At 31.4% G+C, this 23,844-nt stretch overlaps 3 protein-coding genes across 8 annotated transcripts; 2 read left to right on the top strand and 1 right to left on the bottom strand.

Annotated features, from left to right (window-relative positions):
- The first annotated feature begins 5,291 nt into the window (after positions 1–5,291).
- LOC408991 (glutaminase kidney isoform, mitochondrial) lies at positions 5,292–15,856 on the top strand. 6 transcript variants are annotated; one of them, XM_016914089.2, is made up of 12 exons: positions 5,292–5,655; positions 7,207–7,304; positions 11,358–11,393; positions 12,439–12,538; positions 12,713–12,855; positions 12,984–13,357; positions 13,535–13,815; positions 13,932–14,108; positions 14,242–14,402; positions 14,901–15,044; positions 15,160–15,300; positions 15,435–15,856. In XM_016914089.2, the coding sequence occupies exons 1-12, from the start codon at positions 5,560–5,562 to the stop codon at positions 15,616–15,618; spliced, it is 1,935 nt and encodes a 644-aa protein (XP_016769578.1). In that variant the 5' UTR covers positions 5,292–5,559; the 3' UTR covers positions 15,619–15,856. The 6 variants fall into 6 exon arrangements, with proteins under 6 accessions (XP_016769578.1, XP_392523.6, XP_026298850.1 ...); XM_392523.7 differs by having other exon boundaries at positions 14,919–15,044; XM_006567455.3 differs by lacking the exons at positions 5,292–5,655; positions 7,207–7,304 and adding an exon at positions 10,697–11,294.
- Positions 15,857–19,184: 3,328 nt separating this feature from the next.
- LOC408990 (neuralized-like protein 2) lies at positions 19,185–20,998 on the top strand. Its single transcript, XM_006567453.3, has 3 exons — positions 19,185–19,994; positions 20,130–20,450; positions 20,525–20,998. The coding sequence occupies exons 1-3, from the start codon at positions 19,631–19,633 to the stop codon at positions 20,641–20,643; spliced, it is 804 nt and encodes a 267-aa protein (XP_006567516.1). The 5' UTR covers positions 19,185–19,630; the 3' UTR covers positions 20,644–20,998.
- A 515-nt stretch (positions 20,999–21,513) lies between these two features.
- nAChRb2 (nicotinic acetylcholine receptor beta2 subunit) lies at positions 21,514–23,655 on the bottom strand. Its single transcript, NM_001098229.1, is given in 7 exon segments — positions 21,514–21,878; positions 21,989–22,141; positions 22,226–22,403; positions 22,526–22,739; positions 23,038–23,147; positions 23,262–23,306; positions 23,437–23,655. Coding segments are annotated over 7 exon segments (1,284 nt in total).
- Between the last annotated feature and the right edge of the window lie 189 nt (positions 23,656–23,844).

A 23,844-nucleotide genomic window follows, 5' to 3' on the forward strand; every position in this document is an offset into this window, starting at 1 on the left:
TTTTATTTTTTACTTTTCGAGTCTCGTTTCTTTGAAGGAGGAAATAATTAAACCACGTTTAATTCGTGGGTCTTTTTTCTTTTGACGAGTTTTAATATAGTTATTCTTGTTTAATTAGTTGAGAGAAGTGTACTTCTTCTTGGATTTCGAAGCTTTACAGGACACCGTATATGAAGAGGGATCCTTCAGTTTCGAGTCTCTTTGAAGGAGGAAATAATTAAACCACGTTTAATTCGATTTAATTCGTGGGTATTTTTTCTTTTGACGAGTTTTAATATAGTTATTCTTGTTTAATTTACTTCTTCTTGGATTTCGAAGCTTTACAGGATACCGTGATATGAAGAAGGTTCCTTCGAATCGATTTCGATTTCTGATTATTCTTTTGAAGGAGGAAATAATTAAACCACGTTTAATTCGTGGATCTTTTTTCTTTTGACGAGTTTTAATATAGTTATTCTTGTTTAATTAATTAAAGGAAGTGACTTCTTCTTAGATTTCGAAGTTTTACTTCGAACATAAGCGGATGCAATTTTCTGCATCTCGTATATCGATTCTTTGCGAAAGATCTCTCTTATTCTCTCTCTTTCTCTCTCTCTGGTAATTTCTTAATTATCGGAGGGACGAGTAATTAAGCGTTTTTTAAGCTTCGCCTTTTTTATCTCAGGACGTCGATTTTCTTTTTCTGATAAATGTTTCGATAAGGGAAAATTGTATATCGTTTTATACACGCGAGAAAAATGAGCTCACACGCTTTATATATATACATATATACATATATACAACAAAGTTGATTGTTGTGCGATTTTAGAAACTTCTTTTTTTCTTTTTTCTACACACGATACTTTTACATCGATTATCTTATCAATCGATCTTTCCAGAACATATCTGTAAATATTCATCTACGATCATCAGGGCCATCCATCCTTATTTATATAGTCTTCTCTCGAGCCATCCTTTCGGATATGGAACGTTTATACAATATTTTTAAAAGATAAAAGATTTTCTCCAAGCCTATTCTATTTTTGAGAAATGAAATTTTAAATATGGCGCTCCGCCATATTTCGTATTTATATATAAAAATAGTCTTCCATAAAAGAATGTTGTTGTGAGAGGAAAAAAAGATTGGAATTTTTCGGTGACCAATTTCGATTAGTGAAGAAGAAAAAGGAGAAATCGATATAGCGTTTTGGTCGCTGGACAAATTCGTTGATAAATGTTGTTTAAACGCTCTGAGCATGACAAGTGCAATAAGAGACAATTATTTTTTCACGTGGAATCAAATCAAAATGTGCCGCGTCGATAACGATAATGAAAATGGACGTGTGAAATGCAAAACCAAAGTATTAAACATCGACATGTTGTTAAGTTGTAATGTAATGTAATACTCGTAAATAATACTTTTTTTTTTCTCCTGTAATAACTGAGCGTAAAAACTGCCTCGAAACACTTTTTTCGCCGACTGTCGTACAATCTTAGGTTTAATTTAATTAATCGATTAACTAGGACGATCGATCCTTACCGATCCTTCCTTAAGTACTTAACGTTACTTAATTAATTATTATTCGAGAATCTCCAAATATCGGTCTCCAAGTATCGGTTCATCGATCACGTAGTTTTCTAAGGTTCTTATCTCTAAGGTTTAACGCAACTATTATTGTTATAAGGTTTATTCAAGCGAGTAAGTTCGATGAACAGGGTATTTTTCATTACTTTTTTCTTCTTCTTCTTCTAGAAATTTTAAACGTTAAGTTTACCCAAGAAAGTTGTATTATTATTATTCGACGATTCGAATTCATCGTCTCTCGATTCGAATTTCTTTTTTTTTTTTTTTTTTATTTGTAATCGACAAGTTTGCCCAAGAAAGTTGTATTATTATTATTCGACGATTCGAATTTTTTTTTTTTTATTTGCAATCGAGACGACAAGTTTGCCCAAGAAAGTTTTTATTATTATTATTCATCATCTCTCGATTCAAATTTCTTTTTTTTTTTTTTTTTTTATTTGTAATCGAGACGACAAGTTTGCCCAAGAAAGTTTTTATTATTATTATTCATCATCTCTCGATTCGAATTTCTTTTTTTTTTTTTATTTATTTGCAATCGAGACGACAAGTTTGCCCAAGAAAGTTGTATTATTATTATTCGAATTCATCGTCTCTCGATTCGAATTTCTTTTTTTTTTTTTTTTATTTGCAATCGAGACGACGTTATATTTTAGATACGAATATTTTTGTAGAATTTTTACGTACCAATCTGGTACCGTGCAATGGAAAATGTAAAGTGAGCAAGAATTGTGGAGGTCAGAAATCATTTTATTTTTTTTCAAGATTAAACAAATGAATCCACGATTCCAATTATTAATACTCTCTCGTAAATTTAAAGTAAGCAAGAATTGTGGAGGTCAGAAATCGTTTTATTCTTTTTCAAGATTAAACGATGAATCCACGATTTCAATTGTTAATAAGTTAATATGTTATAAAGTGTACATAATACTACTGAAAATTCTCCTATTAAGTTTAATAAAATTTGGCAAGAATATGCGTGAAAGTTTGAAAATCTCAAAATGAATACATTTTTAATAGATAAAGAAAGGGAAAAAATAGATTAATAACAAACAAAATAATAATAATTTCATTTTTGATTTATGTTTAATTCAAATGTAATTATACTTGATTAATGTATGCGTGAAAATCTCAAAATGAATATACTTTTAATAGATAAGAAAAGGAAAAAATAGATTAATAATAAACAAAATAGTAATAATTTCATTTATATTTAATTCAAATGTAATTATGCTTGATTAATGTATGCGTGAAAGTTTGAAAATCTCAAAATGAATGTAATCTTTAATAGATAAAGAAAAGGAAAAAATAGATGAATAACAAAGAAAATAGTAATAATTTCATTTTTGATCATTAATAAGAAGAAATGATAATTCTGGATTAATAATCTCTTTCTCTAAAGCAAGAAAGAATTATCGAGTTCAGAAATTGTTTTATCTTTTTTCAACAATGATTGTTAATAAGTTAATATGTTATAAAGTGTACATAATACTACTGAAAATTCTCCTATTAAGTCTAATAAAATTTGGTAAGAGTATGTTTGATTAATGTATGCGTGAAAGTTTGAAAAATCTCAAAATGAATATACCTTTAATAGGTAAAGAAAGGGAGAAAAATAGATTAATAACAAACAAAATAGTAATAATTTCATTTATGTTTAATTCAAATGTAATATTATCATTAATAAGAAGAAGTGGTATTAATAATCTCTGGATTAATAATCTCTCTTGTAAATATAAAGCAAGAAAGAATTATTCAGAAATTGTTTTATCTTTTTTCAAGATTAATCAATGAATCCAATTGTTAATACTCTCTCGTAAATTATCGAATTTCAGAAATCGTTTTATCTCTTTTCAAGATTGATAAATCTGATTCCAATTGTTCTCCTGCGAGATTAAAACTCGAAATTTTTCATTGCACGGTATCATCGCAATTATTGTATAATTGTATACACGCTCTGTTTATTAAAAGCGAAATGTATATCGTTGAGTATACTTATGTTATATATATATAGTTATGTTTATTTAAAGGCAGCTAGCAGTTCAATTAATTACTGAGGAATAAGACTCAATACCACCAGCTTGTACTTATATATATATATATATATATATATATATATATTTTTTGATTATTCACGCTCAGGATTATACACGATTTTATTTCATCGTTTGTAACGTTTTATTCTCTTTATTTCAAGAAATTTGTACAATTGTAACAGCGAAGCAATAATTTTGCAAGACAATAAACGAAAAGTAATTAGAAGATTAAGAAATTATTATTTTTCTTTGACTCGTGCTCTCCGCCATTTTGATCGATTCGTTGTCCTTTTTTATCTACATCGAAATTGAAGCGGTGTTTTTTTCACAGGAGGAGGACGAAGCGGAGGAATGATAGAATAAAGTTTTATCTAGATTAAACAAGGAACAGTTGTCGGTAATGAAAAAGAGATACATTTTTATTAAAATGGATATTGATTTCAATTAAAACGATAAAGGGGTGAAACGTTATCGAAAGAAGAAAATTTAAATCGGTTTTTCCAGTGCTAATTTACTCTTCGAAGTGATGTGATGATTAAAATCTGTCTAATTAAACGAGTCTTTCAAACTTTTTTTAATTAATTTTTTAATTTTTAATTTTTTCTTTTAATCGTGAGTGACAAATTGTTGTTAATTTTCTTGATTAAAAATAATATTTTACATCAACGCAGCTTTGAGTTACAAATGAATCGGTGTTTGTCAAAGATTTTTCACAAAAATTAACTTTCCATGCAAGAAGGATCCATCTTTCGAGATCCACGTGCTGAACGAAAGATATTCTAAATGATAACGACTTCGAAATAATTATCAAAGAAAAATAATTATCACGAATAATTATCAAAGATTTTCAAAAAAAATAAAAACTCTTTACAAACAAAGATCTATCCTTCCTGTAAAATTCTCAAACTGAACCAAAAAAGAAAACGAAAATTTTAAATGACATCTCCCAACATCGAGTCAACAAGTTAATCAGAAAAAATGGAAACTTCTCTAAAATCAGTTACAATTTATTTTTCTATAAAACTTATTTTCTACAAAACCTGAAGCCATAAAATTTTAAACGCTACTTCGAATCACAATTGAACGAGAAAAAATGGAAATCTGTTCACAAAAATCAGCTTCCATACAAAAAATCTTTTTCCTCATAAAACTCACGAAATCACAAAATTTTAAATGGAATCAAAAATGGAAATCTCTTCACAAAAATTAGCTTAGTATATAAAGAGTACACAAAGCCGTAAAATTTTAAACTTCGAACTTCGAATCACAAATAAACGAAAAAAAATGATAACCCCTTCACAAAAATCAGCTTCCATTCAGTAATATTTATTTTTCGTTCTATAAAACATTGCACGAAACAACAAAATTTCAAACGCAACTTTGAATCACGAATGAGCGAGGAAAAAAAATGGAAATCTCTTCACAAAACAAGAAAGCGACAAAACTTTAAACGCAACTTCGAATGAACGAGAAAAAAAACCTGTTCGCAAAAATCAACTTTAACGCGAACGACTCTCATAAAAAACAAAAAAGAAAAGAAAAAAAATCTATAAACTCAACATGCAACAACAGAGGCGAGTAGCGGTTCGTCGTCTGGTGAATTTCAATGCCGGCTGCGAAGTCGCGCATGTGCCCTATTCGCCGGCTTCTTTCCCTGCCGCCGATACGACCGACCCTTTCTCGTCTCAGTATCTCGTTAGTTATTGCCGGGACGTCGAGGGTCTCTCGCGTCGCCGCCACTCGTCGCTTGTGTGCCTGTGTGCCGAAATAACGAGTGTACACGATCCTCCTTCGCTCCCCCCTCTCCCCCTCTCTCACGCGCCACTCGAGTCTATCCACTCACTCGCCTGTCGTCCACTCACTTTCCTAAATCCTTATATTACAATTCGATCGAATCGAATTCGACGAGGCAAGAATCTCGGGATCGAATCGTATCCCGTCTCGATACCGAACGCGAAGCGAATGAATCGTCGAGAGGCGATCGTCAGGGGTGTGAGGATGCTGAAAATCGTCAAGGCTGGCTCGAACGGATTAAGAAAGCTGCACACGAGCAATAAGGTGCGTGGAACAGAGCGATCTCTCCACGCTGTCTCTCTATCTCTATCTCTATCTCTATCTCTCTCGCTCTTTCGTCGCGGATCTCTCGTCGACGTTACAGTTCTTTCCGACTTTATCGATTGGACAGCTCGGTTTAGAAGGATTGGTTACCTCCAAGTGCTTTTAGGATTTTCGAACAATCTCGTCGTTCTCTTCGTTTCCTTCTTGGATATTTATTCGCGGAAAAGTGGAAGAAGGATTTTTTTTTTTAAGAAGAATTTCGAGTTTCTTTCTAAGAGAAGGATTCGTAACGTCGTTAGATTTGGGATTTCAGAGCGAAAGAGGCAAGTTGGGGCAGAGTTCTCGGGGATCAGAGGATTTGTTGATTAGACGTTGGACATCTCTTTCGCGTTTCTTCTCTCGAGTGAACAAGAATCGTGGCTGATTGATCAATCAGAGAGGCAGAGATGACGTTTTAAATGAAAGAGTGGATATGAAAGAAATATATTTTTCTATAAATTTTTCCTTCTTCCAAATTATGTACTCTTAGAAAGAGATATATGTTGAATAAATCGAAACACCTTTGAATCGCGTAATCGTGTAATGTCATATTTTCTTGAGATATTTTGATAAAATGGAAAGAGAAAGGGGAAAAAAGGAAAATGATATTCTCTCTGCACATGAATATTAAACGCAGTTCAAGGAAAAGGTATCGATCACGTCAAGAGGTGGACGCGTTAACTCGGTGTCCACGTGGGTGGCGACAATGGCCCATTTCAACGACAGAAATACTTGGACGCGCTGCTTGTGTCGACGATTTATTAGCGTTATCGCATAAATTACGCATTTTCAACAATGTTCAATGATTAATTTGTCCCGATATTATTTATTCGACGTAATAATTCTACTTTTCTAAAAGAATTAAGAAGAGAGAAAAATAAATTTAGAGATTGGAAAAATTTTTCATTCTCGCGTGATAAAAATATTCGAGTTCTGTTGCTAACAAAGCTACAGCGTTGCGTTACGCGTATTCAAGAAATCGGATGAGAATATTTCGTCACGTTAGAGAGATATGATATGTCAAATCTTTTAACTATCAATAGTTCAACTAAGCGAGCGTTTTTATTCTCCTCGTTTCCGGACTCATTTAAAATTTTGATCCGTTTGAGACGAAGCGACACGTGGTGGGTTTCGGCTTAGTTGATTCATCAAAGGATCAATACGGAATTGCCTGGCAACCGGCGTTTTCTCGCCCCTCGCCACCGTTTTTCACCGACCCGAAATTCGTTCATCGATCGTTGGACCGGTTATTAGAAATATGCTCTCCTCTTTGTCTCTTTATCTCGACCCCTCCCCCTTTTCTCCACGTTGGTTGGAGGATTCAGAACCCTTTCCTCTTCGAGGAAAGAAATTCGAGAGGGAGCTCTTTTTGAAAAGGAAGAGGTATTTCGTGTTCCTTTCTTTCCTCGAACTAGGACAAAGCATCGATCGATATCGTTTCGCAAGGCGGGAGAAGAGAAAAATTATGCTGATATCGTTCTGCTCTCTCTGATTAGTTTCTTCTACTTTCAGAGGCGAGCCGCTGTACCAGCGTCGAAGAAGCTGGGAACCTTAAAGTACTTGGACGCTGCTTTCGGAAGTGCCTTAGAATTAGAACGAGCCCAAACCCGGTAATTAATCCTCATTTTCATTTTCCTACGATAATTTTCACGCGAGAAAAAAGAGAGAAACTTTTGACAAACTCTCCTCCTCCATACTCGAGATTCGATTGATCGTGCGTGTTCTTTATCACGAATATTTGTTTGAAAATCGTACGTGTTTCCGCTCGAAGGAGCCGCGACTCTGCTCGTTTCTTTATTACGAGCAACACGATCCGCGAGGGGGGGTGTCCCGTTACGGTGATCGGCAATTACGACTCTCGAATTTCGCATACCTCTCGGCCGCGGAAGAGGAAAATTGCGGCGCGCTAAGATCAAGTTCCCCGGGAAAATTCGAGATCCTCTCTGTTGTCCTTGTCGCACTTGTCCACCGCCGATCAACATCTTCGATTCGAGATCGAGAGAATTCGATCCAATTGTGATGTAATTGTGGATAATTTTTAGATGAGGGAACTCGTTGCAATTCGATTTTTAAATAAGAACAATGTTATTTATTAAGTATATTTTAATTACGCTTGAAAAAAAGATTTCAAGGTTTTTAATTTTTTAAAATTCGATTCTTTCAACTTGCAATTTGGAATTTGTTTGCGAAATCATCGCACGAGAAGATCGACATTTTTAAATTATTCTCGCTGTGAGATCTAAATTTCCCGAGAAAATTCGAAATTCCCTATATTTTTGTTTTCGAGAGAATTTAATCCAATTGTGGATAATTTTTAAATAAGAAAACGTTGTAATTGTTTAAAATAATAATAACAATTATGTTATTTCAATATCCTCTAATTAAACTTGAAAAAAAGATTTCAAGATTTTTAATTTTTTAAAATTCAATTCTTTCCCCCTTCAACTTGCAATTTGGAACAATTTTAAATAATAATGAAAAAGATTTCAAGATTTTTAATTTTTTAAAATTCTTTCCCCCTTCAACTTGCAATTTGGAACAAGTTTAAATAATAATAAAAAAGATTTGAAGATTTTTAATTTTTTAAAATTCAATTCTTTCCCTCTTCAACTTGCAATTTGGAACAAGTTTAAATAATAATAAAAAAGATTTCAAGATTTTTTAATTTTTTAAAATTCAATTCTTTCCCCCTTCAATTTGCAATTTGGAATAAGTTTAAATAATTTTGTTTGTGAAACGAAAGTTTCGCGGCACGAAAAGGTCGATATTTTTAAATAATTATTTTTAAGTTATTTAAATCGCCGTGACGCGTAAGATCTAAGTTCGAGAAAATTCGAAATTCCCTATATTCTTGTTGCACCATTGATCAACATCTTGCCTCTCAAAATCCAGAGAATTTAATCCAATTGTAGATAATTTTTAGATAAGGAAACATTGCAATTCGATTTTTAAATAATAATAATAAATAATAATTATGTTATTTCAGTATCCTCTAAACTTGAAAAAAAGATTTCAAGATTTTTAATTTTTTAAAATTCAATTCTTTCCCCCTTCAACTTGCAATTTGGAACAATTTGAAATTATGGCACGAAAAGATCGACATTTTAAATTATTCTTATCTTCTCTAACTAAACTTAAAAAATAAATTTCAAGATTTTTAATTTTTTAAAATTCAATTCTTTCTCCCTTCAATTTGAAACAAGTTTAAACGATTTGTTTGCGAAATCATGGCACGAAAAGATCGACATTTTTAAATTATTCTCACCATAACGCGTAAGAAAGTTCCAAGTTCGAGAAAATTTAAAATTCCCTATATTCTCAAGCTCGAAAGAATTTAATTCAATTATGGATAATTTTTAGATAAGAAAACGTTGTAATTCTTTACCTTTAAATAATAATAACAATTATGTTATTTCACTATCCTCTAACTAAACTTGAAAAAAATATTTCAAGATGTTTAATTTTTTAAAATTCAATTCTTTCCCCCTTCAACTTGCAATTTGGAACAAATTTAAACAATTTCGTTTTCGAAATCGAAAAGATCTTTTTAAATTATTCTCTTCTTAAATTATTATATTACACAGAATTATTGGATCCGAGGCGATCGATCGGGATACGGGGGGGATGCAGCCGCTGTATGTACGCGGAGGGACGGATATTACCCGCAACGTTCGATTGCATAATTGAGCGAGCGAGAGAGTCAGAGCGGTTGAACCACGGCCAATAATGGGCGTGCTGCAACAACAATAATCTTGGCGGATGTTTATTAATTTCGTTTCGTTTAAATGAAGAGACGGGGAGGGGGAAGAAAAAAAGGCGATCGTTTTTAACAATAAAGAAATAGATACCGTTAAATGGGGCACAATGGAGAGCCAATAAATTCATAGTAATCGATACCGACATCGGTTCTCACAATCGGTTTTTGTTCGCGGAGCTGTTGTTAATTAGAATCCTCTCGCAAAGAAAGAGGGGGGAAGAAGAGAGGACTCGATCCTATCTCTCTCTCTTTCTCTCTTCGTTTCAAATTTTCTTCACTTCACTCGATTCACTCTCCGAAATCGGATCATTTTTATTCGTATTCCGTATGTTTTCTTTCTTTTCGACTTCTTCTTCGATAGATGTATCGAAATAATCGATTGAGAACCGTCGATATCCTTCGAGACATCCGACCTCACGGATGTGCAATAATTTATCGAGCAATTTAAATCGATACCGACTTATAAATACAAACACATTCGCCCTCTGTTCGTTCCTCTTTCTTTCGAGAGAATGGATCCTGATCCTCGGTTGATAAAGACGTTTGAGAAAGGAGAGTTGGATCGGGGAAGAAAAAGCTTCTTGATTTAAGAAGAGGAATCGATCAGTGCTCGAGCTCTCGTTCGGAACAATGGACAGCTTCGATCTCGGTGAATCGTTGATCGAATGTTCCAATTTTCGTAAATGGTATTTCCGGTAAGAATTATAGAAATTTATAAAAATTCACTTATCTTCGTACCGCGTAGTGAGATGAAGTAAGCAATAGAATCGAATATCTCTTCGTTACCAACTTCGGGAAGAAAAATAATCTTAAAAAAAAAATTCCTTCGCAGGTGTTCTTTACCTTACGTCGATACATATTGTGCATCGTATATCGTTTGCATCATAGTTAGGTTAAATTAAGAAACTTTTATCACTAACCTCCTCGAGTTTTCTAATGGTTCTAATTCAATGTTCAATCAACTGTTATTCGCGATATATTAGCACGTATCACGTTTACTTTGGATTAATCATATATACTCGTCGTTTATTACTCGTAACAATCGTAAAATCGACGCATCCAATTACGATCATAATCCCTTCTAAAACAACTACTTAAACATTTACCCCCGATTTTCAAATTCTTCCTCTCTCCCCTCCCCTATATTTCTTTAAAAATAATAATAATGTAATAATAATATTTAATACTTTATTAATATTAATAATGAGAAAAGAGACAGGAAAAAAAAAAGAATTGTAAATTCCTTGTTTGCTCGATTAACCAATTTACCCAACTTATTTGTCCCCGCCGTTTATTTGAACACGTTTCGTAATGCGAAATTACGTTTTCAATTTCCGCTGTCCCGTACGAAATTGATATTTTTGGACCGAGTTTTCTCGCGAGTTCGAGTGGGGTCTCGGTTAATTTTTCCTGGTCTTGGTATAAAAGATGCGCGTTTCCTTCTTCTATTTATTCGCTTCTCGAACAAGTACTCACTTACGTTGTAACAAGTGAACAAAAAAATATCTGTCTGATTTTTAATCTTCTAATCTGAAACTTCTAATCGATCGCTTGATATATATATAATAAAGTTTAGATTACAAAACAATTGTTCGATCGAAAAGAGAGAGAAAAAGAAAAATTGCCAAATTGCAAGTTGTCGGAATCGAAAAATCGAAATCATCAATCGCTTTGCAAACATGGTTGCGCCTTGCGTGGATCAAACGCACGACGATTCGGAGATAGTGCCGATGAATTATTTGAACGACTCTCAATATTATTCGCTTAGAACGAAAATCGTGTACTCGATCTGGTTGGAGAGGAATAATGAAAATTCTAAACAGATACTGGCGCGTTTTCTTAGGTAAACATGATCCTTGATTAACCGTCTAACTCATCACTCTCTTCTTGTTTTCTGTTTTTACAGCGAGTACAGCTTCATTCATGACAGCCATTACATGTAGTGAGTACAGTGTAATTATTGTTGTTGTCGGCAATTATAATTCTCCTAGAAGTTTGTTGCTAGATTTCTCTTTCTTTCTTTTTCACAAAGTGACAATAGATATCTTTCTTTTTTTTTTTTTTCTTAAATACATTAGAGATAGACTTAAGTAAGTATACAAGAACAAGTAATGAGCTTTCTGGTGATAATACTATTGGTGCATATATAATACTTAATGTAATATTATGAGTAAAAAAAGTAATACGGTTTGTTTTACAAAATATCAATACAGTGACGATCCATCCAGTTGATCCAATATTATTATATATAGATTCTACGTTTTATATATTTTAAAATAGGATTGAAATTGCGGAATTAGAGCTCTTAAGTTAGGGAAACCTTACGTCCAAATCCTGAAAAAATTCTTATATCGTATGACAATATTTTCTTTAAATGTTTTCCCTTAAAAACTCTCTGTTTTTGTACGAACGGTATTATTGATCTAACTCAAAGCAAAGACGACGTAAGTACGTCATTCGATTAACACCAAATAGCACGTCGTTAGTCAGATGACAATTTTTTTTATTTATGCTTATATATCCTTCTTTTGTTTTTGAGGAAATTCAAATGTGCAAGAACGTGCTTTACGGATCTGGTTAATGGGAATATTGGCATGATTCCAGATTTATGTAGAATTATGCACACTTATATAATTGCATGTTATAGTGAATTATGTCTTTCGCATATGGTAGTGATAAAGCTAAAAATAAACGTAAGCGAGGGAATAATTTGTTATTTTATGAGATGCAAATTGCATGCCACAACAAAGTTAGAATGAATATAAATAGAGTAGCGTATAAAATAGTGCAACTCTATTGTATTTAGTTAGTAAACAATGATATAATTGGAAAAATAAACAATATCATTCATCAATAATATTCTTCCTTCTGATTGTATCGCATTTTTACTCTCCTGTCTTAGAGAATTTCACCGATTCAGAAGTCCGATTAAATTGTACACAAATAACGTGTATGTAATAATCGTCCAATTTATATTTCTATTTCAGTACTAGAGATCAAGATCAGGCGACTAATGCGGAAGATGTCCTCTTTGATATGTTTAAAAACGAAGATACCGGTCTTCTAGCAGTGGGCAAATTTTTGGCCGTGAGTAATTTACTCGTCCCTCCTCTGATGAGATATCAGTTTCATCTGAAATTCAAAATTTATGTTAATGTTATGGATTATATATAAATTAATGTTACAATAATGTTATAACACATGATAATATAAATTATTAATGATATAAATTAATTATAATCCTTGCGTCATCATTTACAGGCTCTGAGGACTACCGGTTTGCGAAACGACGATCCCAGGCTCCAAGAATTCACGGATAACTTGAGGAAGGAACACTTGAAGACCGGAGGTCACGAAGGTGTATCTCACGAGACGCAAAAATTGAGCAGAGATCAGTTTAGAAGGTTTAGAACCAAGAATTTCCTTAAAAATTGATTAACAATTAAAAACACGCAAATTTCTTAATATAAAAAATCAAAAGATTTTTACAAAAGATTTTAATGGAATAGAATAAATTTTTTTTTAATTACAGAATTATAAATCCGAACATAGTGTTGATCTCACGGGCGTTCAGGCACCAATTCATCATACCCGATTGGTCGGGTTTCACCAAGCACATAGAGGACTTCTATTGGAAATGCAAGTCGAACTCGGAGGGCAAGGTCGCCTCTTATATACCACAGCTGGCAAGGATGAATCCGGATTACTGGGGCGTTTCCGTTTGCACGATCGATGGGCAGAGGTTCAGCATCGGTGACACCTCGATCCCCTTTACCTTGCAAAGTTGCAGCAAGCCTCTGACTTACGCGATCGCTCTGGACAGGTTGGGGCAGGAAGTTGTCCATCAGTATGTCGGCCAGGAACCGTCCGGACGCAACTTCAACGAGCTGGTGTTGGATTACAACAGTACGTTTTAGATTACTTTTCGAACACGCGGTATTTATAACTATCTTTAATTTGACATTTGACAATTTCTTGACAAATTTTTTATCGTTTTCAATTTGTTTTGTTTTCTTTGCTATCCTTTTACCTTGTGTTTCGTCCCGCTATTTTTGTACCTTGTTTGTTCACGGTCCTTTACAGAGAAACCCCATAATCCCATGATCAACGCTGGCGCGATCCTAGTCTGTTCTCTCTTGAAGTCTCTGATCAAGCCTGAAATGACTTTAGCCGAAAAATTCGACTTCACGATGAATTATTTTAAGAGGCTAGCAGGTGGGGAGAACATGGGCTTCAACAACGCTGTATTTTTATCGGAACGAGAAGCGGCTGACAGAAATTACGCGCTTGGATTTTACATGAGGGAGTACAATTGTTATCCCGATAAATCAAATTTGAGAGAAATCATGGATTTCTATTTCCAGGTAAAATTCTTTTCCTCTGTTTCCTTTCTCTCTTTCTTTCTCTCTTTCTCTCTCCTTCTTTTTTTATTTCACGTAAGAATATAATATTAAACGAACGATGTGCTTCTTTTGGATAGTGCTGCTCCATGGAGGCCAACTGCGACACGATGGCAGTAATGGCAGCCACTTTGGCTAACGGTGGCATTTGTCCCATAACCGAAGAAAAAGTTCTAAAACCTGACAGCGTTCGAGACGTTTTAAGTTTGATGCACAGCTGTGGAATGTACGATTACAGTGGCCAATTTGCATTCAAGGTGATACTCCACGAATAAATATTTTAATTTGATTTAAATTTAAGGATAATTATCCGTGATATACGTTACTTTCCGTAATCTTTCTGATTTTTACATTAATTAATATCGAATATCGAAAAATTCGAATATATAGGTTGGTATCCCAGCGAAGTCGGGAGTGTCGGGAAGTCTTTTGGTAGTGATACCAAACGTGATGGGCATTTGCACGTGGTCACCACCGTTGGATCCCCTCGGAAATTCTTGCAGAGGTGTCCAATTTTGCGAGGAACTCGTCTCCGAGTTTAATTTTCATAGGTACACATGCTATTTATTATTCGTTTATAGCGTGCTTGCATAGATGCAGCTGACACTTACAATTAGTTAGGTTATGCGCACTAACTATGATCGCAAAAGAAACAATTAGTTTATATAAAAAGAATAAAAAATGAAATGTTATTAGCTGCAATCACACAGAATTTAGCAAAAATCCAAACGATTGTATGATTGATAGATGTCCACTTAGATGTTTTTTTATATATATATATATATGTATATATATTTATACATTTTTTTTGAATTATCGTTGCTGCAAAGTGCTAACTTCGAATCACGAAAACAATAATAACTCACATTAATCAAACTGTTTATTCTCCCTCCTTTGCTTTTCTCACAATTCCTGCTCACAACAAACACGACACCTGCACGAATATATACCATACCTGAACAAATACATATCTGCCTATTACTCTCTTCTTTACATCGTCTGTGTTCATTGGTTTCCCGTCGTTTTCCATCCCGTCCCGATTAGTGTAGCACCTACTATGATCACAGGTACGACAACTTGAAGCATGCGACTAATAAAAAGGATCCGAGAAGGCACAAATACGAGACGAAAGGATTGTCGATCGTTAATCTTTTGTTCAGCGCGGCCAGTGGCGATGTCACAGCGATGAGAAGGTATTCTGAAAATAATTTACTTGATCTACTCTTGCAATATTTTCAATATTTTCAATATATTGATAATTTGAAGAATAATTGTTCGGATTTATCTTATCGTTAATTCAATTCTTAGGCATCGATTGAGCGGTATGGATATGACATTGTCGGATTACGACGGTAGGACAGCTTTGCATTTAGCTTCCAGTGAGGGACATTTAGATTGTGTCGAATTTCTTATCGAGCAGTGTGCAGTTCCTCACGATCCTAAGGACAGGTAAATCATTCTGTTTCTTATTATCCTTGCATCCTGCAGAAATCAAGAAATTTCTTTATTTGAAAATATATATATATATATATATAAATATATGTATAATAAAAAATAATATACCATTTTCTAAAATATTTCAGGTGGGGAAAGAGGCCGATCGATGAAGCAGAAACATTTGGACACATGCAAGTAGTAGAATATCTGAATAATTACGCTTTGGCCCGAAAAACTGAAATAGAAAATGAAGAAAAGGAGAATAACAATAATGATGAAAGGAATTCCCGAACAGTCGCTGAATCTGCAATTCAAACGCCATTACCATAAGATTATTGCGGCATTAGATAGGATATTTATTTTTGGGAAGATACACGGTACGATGATTGATTGAACAAAAAAATGGAACGCGTGATATAATTATAACAAAAAAAAAAAAAAAAAAAAAAGAAAAGGACGGAGAGGTCTCGAGATCACGGTGAATCGACTATTTTCTTACAAAAAGCATATCTTATGGCTGATTTAATTCATTTTTACCATTAGAAGAATCAATTTGCAGTTTTAGAAACAATTTTCCATAAGTCTGTTACCTCTAGACACATTAAATTATATCAGATGTGTAAATTAATAGAAATTTAATTTATATATTATATTTATATGTTAATTTCAAAGGAATATAATTTTTTGGAAATAACATTTTCAAATTTATTTACACATCTGATATTTGTAGACGTTTCTTTTGTGTGTATGTATGTGTGTGTGTGTCTTAATTCTTCTATTTTTTTTTTTTTTTGGTAATGTATGTATGTGCATGGATTTTAAAAAATGTATATGAATAATTTATTCTAATATTTTGGTTATTATTCTTTTCTTTTTTATTTATTTTTTTTTTTATTACTAGAAAAGAACATGGCATTAAAAAATGTTTAACATTAGAACCTAAAATTTATTCTTTTACGAAATAGCAAGGATTTAAGTGAGAAATGGCCAAGTATTTACATTCAGGGTAATTTTACATGATTTAATTCATACTTATGATAGGATATACTTCATTATTTTTTTTATGTAATGTACTTACACGTAGGTGCTATGCGCTTAGATTTACCAATAGATTCTGAATGATTGAACGGAGAAGGATAATACGTTTAATTATTTTCCAGTATTCTTTCGTTTATGTAATACTCGTTCCTACATATCCATGATAGAATTTGCGATATTATGAATTATTAATTTGTATATTCCATTTTCATAAAATTTCGTTAAAATATGAAGACCACGTATAATTTGATATTACATAAATATATTAAATAGATCTTTCTCAAAATTTTAAAAATATCGATTATCGTAACTTTATTTATTCACTTACTTTTTTCATATATTTTTATATAGATTTTTCATTTTATTTATTTTTATTTGAAAATTATTGAATTGTTTCTCGTTAATTATTAAAATCAAAAAATTCTACAAAAATAGGTTTATATCTTTCTTATGTGGTCTTCAATGATTTAGCGTATTTTGAAGCAACCGGAACTGTGATTCTCCGTGTCCTGTGCATAAAATCTATTCATTAATCAATGAAACAGAAATCGCGAATTTTTAATAGATAAAAAGAAAAAAATCGGAAATGATTTCTGTTTCCTGTATCGATGTGCTTTTTAATCTTCTTCAATCCTTTATTTAGAAAGATAAATCTTATAAATTGTGCTATTTAACATCTTTTAATCTTAATCTTAAAGGAATATTGATTTTTCTATTTAAATTATCTGCTTCATAAATTAATTAAATTTTTCGAATATTGCCGAATAAGAAATTCGTGTCAATATCATATTTCGTCAATTACCTCGAAATTTGCCTTAAAGTCGACGAAAAAAATTGTAATTATACAAAGTATATAGCAGAAAACTTTCCAAACTTTATTTCGTATTCTCTTTATTCCTATTCTTTGTGCTAAATAAAATATATTCTAAGCGAAAATATATACATATATATATATATCAAAATTGCAAAGACAGGAATAATTTTTATGAATTTTGGGAAACAGAATATATGTTTCATCAAAAGGGAATTTTCATAGTATTAAGGATTTTCTAATTAATACCATTTTAAGTGCGTATATAAATTCCTGCCAAATAGGATTGTTTAAAATCTTAAATTAAAATTCTCATTCAATTTCTTCTATATTTTTTATTTGATCTTATTTTCAATTTGGAATATTTAATTTTGAGTATATGTAACATATCAATATTTTGCATCTAATTAATAAAAAATATTTGAAATCACAAATATTAAAACTTGCACATAAGTAAATATTCATCTTAAAAGAAAATAAAAATTTTTGTTTTAATCTATTTGGAATTGGTAAAAATTCACAAATACTAAAAAAATTAGATTAGCATAAATATAATAAAAAATAAATTAAGAATTAGGAGAAAAAGATTAAGATGAATTTATTTAATGAATAAAAATGAAAAAAAAAGCAATTAATATTTAGAAGAATCATAGATATTTCAAAAATTTCATTCTTCGCGAAAATGTCAATCAAAATTTAAACTTTCCGCCATTTGAATGTTTCGAAACGTCCAACTAAATATAATCTTATTTCAAATATCTGATATGTATCAGAATATTCTTCCAATGAACTAAAGACAATAAAGATATACTATGATACAGAAAAAATATTTATGATGGCTTTTATTTTTAATTAACGAATTTATTTTTACCAGACTAATATAAGTTAAAAATTAGCAAATTATAATACCTTTTTCATATTTTATGAATTTTCGATTGTAGTTCAGATAAAAATAGACAATAATTTTTATCAACATAACATTTATTAGCATTTGATTGAATTATATTTTATATTCTTATTTTTGGAACTATATAAACAAGAAATATAAATTGTTTGTGTTGTTTGTAGAAATGTTTTACATTGTATTTATTTATAATCTATGATATCTATATGATTGATTAAAAAAATATTGGAAGAAATGTTTTAGATATAACTCGTACATTTCCATAATTGTAAATTACTTGAGAAGTAAATATTTCAAGAAAATATTTCCTGTTTTTTTTTTTCCATTGTTTTAATGAGTTTGAATAATTTTTCATATGCATTTTAAGTATAATAAATGATCTACGTAATATATGTGTTCTTTTTTTTCTATATTAACACATCAATTTTGAACCTCGAATTGTACTTATATGTTTACTATGTTACTAGCAAGATGTCGACACTTTCACCGTTCGATTTTCGATCTATTAATTGCAATTATTTAAAATTAAATATATATAAAATTTTATATGTTATAAAATTAAAAGATAAAAAATTTTTTATTTGCATAATAATTTAATAACATTTTTTTTCATAAATTGTTCAATCAGTATGAGATATCGATTTATATAAATTTAAATATATAAAATGTATAATTTAAAATAAATAGTTTCTTATTTATTTTTTATATGTTTTATTTATATTATCAAAGTTTTCAAATTTCATATAAATTTTAGATATAAATCTTTTATAATATTTTAAATAAAAATATTTTAATTAATTCTTTCCTAAAATTATCAATTTTCGAATATAGTCAAAATTTATTTATCTTGCAACGTGATGTATAAACGATCAATGTTACTTTTTAAAATTATAATAAAAATTATTTTTCACATTAAATAATTTTAGAAAAAATTGTAACAATCTGATTCTTTTATATTGAATTTAAAATTATTTCAAATATAATTCATATTTGATTGTTCAATTCATATATTTATACATATATCTTTTTTTCCCTCTTAATTACAATTCAATTTGAAATAGATAATTACAATGTTTGATAACAAGGTATTTTAATTATTATTTACCTATATACATTACTGTCATACATATATCCAATCAGCTGTTTCTGTTTCGGTTCTCATAGTAGTTATCCTATCCGTCAGTTTGTCGCCAGTCTTGTGTCTATCTTTATTTTCTCTTGGAAATCAATTTCAGTATAAAATTTCGACAACGAATTATTAGTTATGGCAACGAATTTTAATTAATATATATCACGATAGTGTTGAAACATAAACTATTAAAAAATAATTTAATAATGTATTGGAAGGATGGACGTCTAACCTCACTTTTCAGCCGCTAGATTCCTCGGACAATCATGTGAATTATCGAAAGCATTCCAATGTATCATTTAAATCGATCATATTTCTTTTCTGCGAAATATCGGAGCGCCTTAAATTATTCTTCTTTCTTTCTCAATGAGGTTTTTCGTAAAATCAAAGTGCAATATCCTCGAAAACTCATAGTACCGGTGCTCCGAGTCAACTTTTTAGCTAATTATAATATAGTACGATGACCGAGAAATCTAGAAAAATAGTAACCAGATTTCACCCTACTCACGGGGAAAATATCATGCTACGCGAGGATAACACAGTGGCGTATCGCACTGCCAGTTTTGCAAACTCTCTGGCTTTCAGTGAAAAACCATTACAACCAGGTGAAATATTCTTGGTAGAAATTGAAAAGACTGAAAGAGGATGGAGTGGACATATGAGATTGGGATTGACTCTAATAGATCCTGCATCTGTGAATAATAGTCTACCAGAATTTGCTATGCCTAATCTCGCTAAACTTGGAAATACATGGATATTTGCCATTACAAAAAGTCTATATGGATTATGGGATGGTTTTGATAGCTATGCTCAAAGGATTTATGGTAATCTTAGTTGTATGCGGTTTTAAGCATTGTTAATTAAGTTTTATATTTAAAAAATCTATAATTTTAATTTATACAATTTTAAATATTATTAATTTTAAATATTATTAATTATTAATATGTATTCTCTTTAAGGTGAAATCCCATCTGAAGAAAAGAAATTGATCACGGATGGAGTAAATGTGCAAACTTCTCGTGGAGTTATTCCATTTAATGCTCTCAGACCAAACACAATTGATTCTTCTCAATATATATTACCCACAGATGCTGGTAGTCGTATTGGAATTATGTATGTGCCACAAGCTGGTTCTGACAAAGCAGAAATGCATTTCATAATTAATGGTGAAGACCAAGGTGTATGTGAAAAAGACATACCATATAAAGCAGGACCTTTACGCGCTGTAGTAGATGTATATGGTACCACAAAACAAGTTAGGATAGTTCAACTGTATGGTGGTATGTTACTTTTTCTTCTTACAATATTTTTCTAAATATTTCATTTTTTTGCTAATAATTATATGTTTCAGCAGTATCTACCCTACAAAGTGCCTGTCGTGATGCTATACTACAGTATACTAAAAGAAATGCAGTTGATTCACTTCCACTTCCAAGGGTTCTAAAAGATTATCTATTATATCAATCACAATGAAATTTACATCATTCCATCTTGTCTCTTGATCGTATACTTCACTTTGTATAGGCATTTTAGTATTCGCATAATTTCTTCAACCATTTCGATTTTTCTACAATTTTCAACGTATTTATCGCGTATAAATCGTTCTTTCATTTATTCCAATTACTATACTTTAGAGAAGATAAATGTAACTCTAAAGCGAATTTAGAATTATTTTCACTCTTCCAGTTAGCTGTTCTTTCATTTTTTTCAACATGTATATTTCATCGTGTATGTAGCATATGTAATTCACGTGAATGTTAAACCGTATCATGTACATAATGTAAGAAGTTGTTAACGAAACACCGAGTAAATTCTGATAAGCAAAGGAGTATCACGTTTTTTTTTTTATTCTTGCATCTAGCATTTATTAACAATTACAATTTTTACAAGTTTAAAAACTCTATTGTTCGCTAAAATTACTCGCACATTTCATGATGCATCATAAATCGTACATGAAGTTTCATCTAAAATAAGTTACACGCAGAATTATCGATGTATATCATATCGTTCTTTTTTTATTGTTATAACTCATGTAACAAATATAATAATAAGATAAACTTGATCGCACTGTTAACAAATGCAAAAATAGATCCGATTGACGTATTCAATTAAATACGACATGTTTTTCCAAAATAAATGTATTTATAAGAAAAAAAAGAAAAAAGAAAAATCAAAACTTTTTCTTAAAACACCCAATACTTTATCTTTTTATACATCATTTTATACAGATTCACGATTAAATTATTTGATGAATATTTAATTTTTTTCTTCTTTTTTTTTTCTTTCTAATGTAAATTTTCTAAATTAAAAAGAAAAAGATTAACACAAGTTACATTCCATAAGTTAACTTATAAAATTTTCATATATGTTTCTTGGTATAAAAATAATTAGCATAATTATATAAACAAATGAAATGCATAAAAAAGCACTCCATCCGATTAAAACGGACGTGTGTCTCCATGTATACTGTTTCTTATCCAGAGATACCAAACTCGTGTTATCATCCTCGTTCATTTCGATCCTTGCCGATACTTTTGAATCCAGAATAGTGATCAAAAACACTTGTCCTATTTTACTTTTTAAAACCGATTCAGTGACGGAGGATATCCATGTTGGAGCGTCAACGTGTAATTCTTGCAAATATCGCAAGATGCTTGTCAACATAAGCGAGAATGCGGCTAGGGCAAGAGATTTCTCATAGAACACCACTAAAAAAAAAGAAAAAAGAAAGAAAATTCAAGATAACGCAAAGTTTCAAAGTATATATCTCATATTATTCGAATTTAATTAATAATAATCGTAAAAATTAAGGCATTACTCAAGTTTGGCATTTGAATTCCATTGAAAGGAATCCTCCATTGCACATCTAACAAGCAAAATAGATGCAGAATAAAATTCAGATTTGCTATGATCATACGCTCCGTAGAACTTGGCTCTAACCATAATGTCATCAATGTCATGGTCATTAATACTGTAATTTAAATGTGAAATGATTTTTTTTTCTTTTTTACTCCATCCACTTATCATAATATATTTTTCTACCTATTTTACACACCTATGGTCAAAGTCACATACGTCGTACTGTTCATGGAGTAATGTCTTCTCAGCAGAATATTATAAGATAACAAATCAGTGGTAAAACCTAAACCAAATTTGGAATCTATCGTGCTCTCGCTGTGAGACATATGCACTATCTCCCATTCCGTGTTATTATTGTACATATCATCTAAAATCTAGGGAAATAATTTGTCATCGATAATTTTATCGAGTTTTCCATCTTTAAAAGCTCTATCGAATTATTGTACAAGATTAAAGTGATTCGATTAAAAAAAAAACATTAAAATTTTATACACACTTGTTCAGTATCCAAAGAGTTTAATTTAATCTCGTTGCTTCCGTGGGACCACGAGGCAATGTGTATAGTGCAGTTCAATATATCGTAAGGCCACCAAGTGTGATCATATTCGCAAACAGGTGTATACGTAGTGAACGGTACGCAAAGTATAGTGCCAGAATTGAACACTATGCATTCGACAGAGGGCATCTCAAGATCGATACCGACGCTTGTTCTAAAAGTCGAAAATTGGGAAGTAAAGAATTCGAGGGAAAGCTCGTACACACAACTCATATACAACGTGATGATCCACGAGATATTAACATGAATTTAATCTTCCTATATATAAGATTAATTAATTAAATTTCGCGTAAACACATGCGAGCACAAAACAAATATTTCATAATCATAATAATATTGAACGATTATGTTAATCATATATAATTTGTGTTATGAAAGAAGAAGAAGAAAAAAAAATTGATCGGATATGATAACGATTTACGTCATACCCATTTCAATTGCTAGCAACTTACACGCTGTGCATCACGATATCGGGGACCCAGATTTCGTAACTCTTTACGCGAATAGAATTGATAGAATCGAATTCGGATGATTTCCACGTGAGGTGACTCTGTTCCCACATCTGTCGTTTATATCAAATTATATGAGAAATTTCAATCTCAATTAAAAATTTAGAAAATTATAAAAATTGAAATCGGATGTCTTGACCGGTTATTATTATTATTATTATACTCACCAATTTTAGCATAACGTGGAAATCGACGGTGTGCGAATATTCATCCTGACGCGTGATGACGTCGAAGCATGACGAACGGATAAAGTAGAAAGAAAAAATTGACGATTTTCGATTTATTTACATATACTTTGCAAAAAAAAAAAGAAAAAAAAAAAGGAAAGGAAGAAATACTTACAACGTTATAATGTTGAATGCTTAATCCAAAATCGATTTTAGTGGCATTTTTTTGTTCGGGAATAATGTCCCTGTCGTAATCGCAGAACAGATACAGTTTCAATCTGTAAAGTGCAGAAGTGCTTGTGATGTCTTTGCAAACAAAACAGATCACTTGTCCATGTAATAAAACATTAATGATCACGAATAAAACGGGGAATATATTCTTCATGTTTAACATGGTAAGAGAACAAAACGAAATGACAGATCAGACAATGCCTAGTAGTAATAGATCGATGAATCGAGAAGGGTGAGTGAACACGCCCAGTGAAATGTTAAACCGTGGACATCGAAGACCGCCCCCTTTCGTTCGTTTTATCGGATTTTTATCAGATGCGGATATTTTCGAATTGGTTCATTACTGGAATAA

Source organism: Apis mellifera, linkage group LG9 (assembly GCF_003254395.2).
Source record: "Apis mellifera strain DH4 linkage group LG9, Amel_HAv3.1, whole genome shotgun sequence".
NCBI classification, from domain to species: domain Eukaryota; kingdom Metazoa; phylum Arthropoda; class Insecta; order Hymenoptera; family Apidae; genus Apis; species Apis mellifera.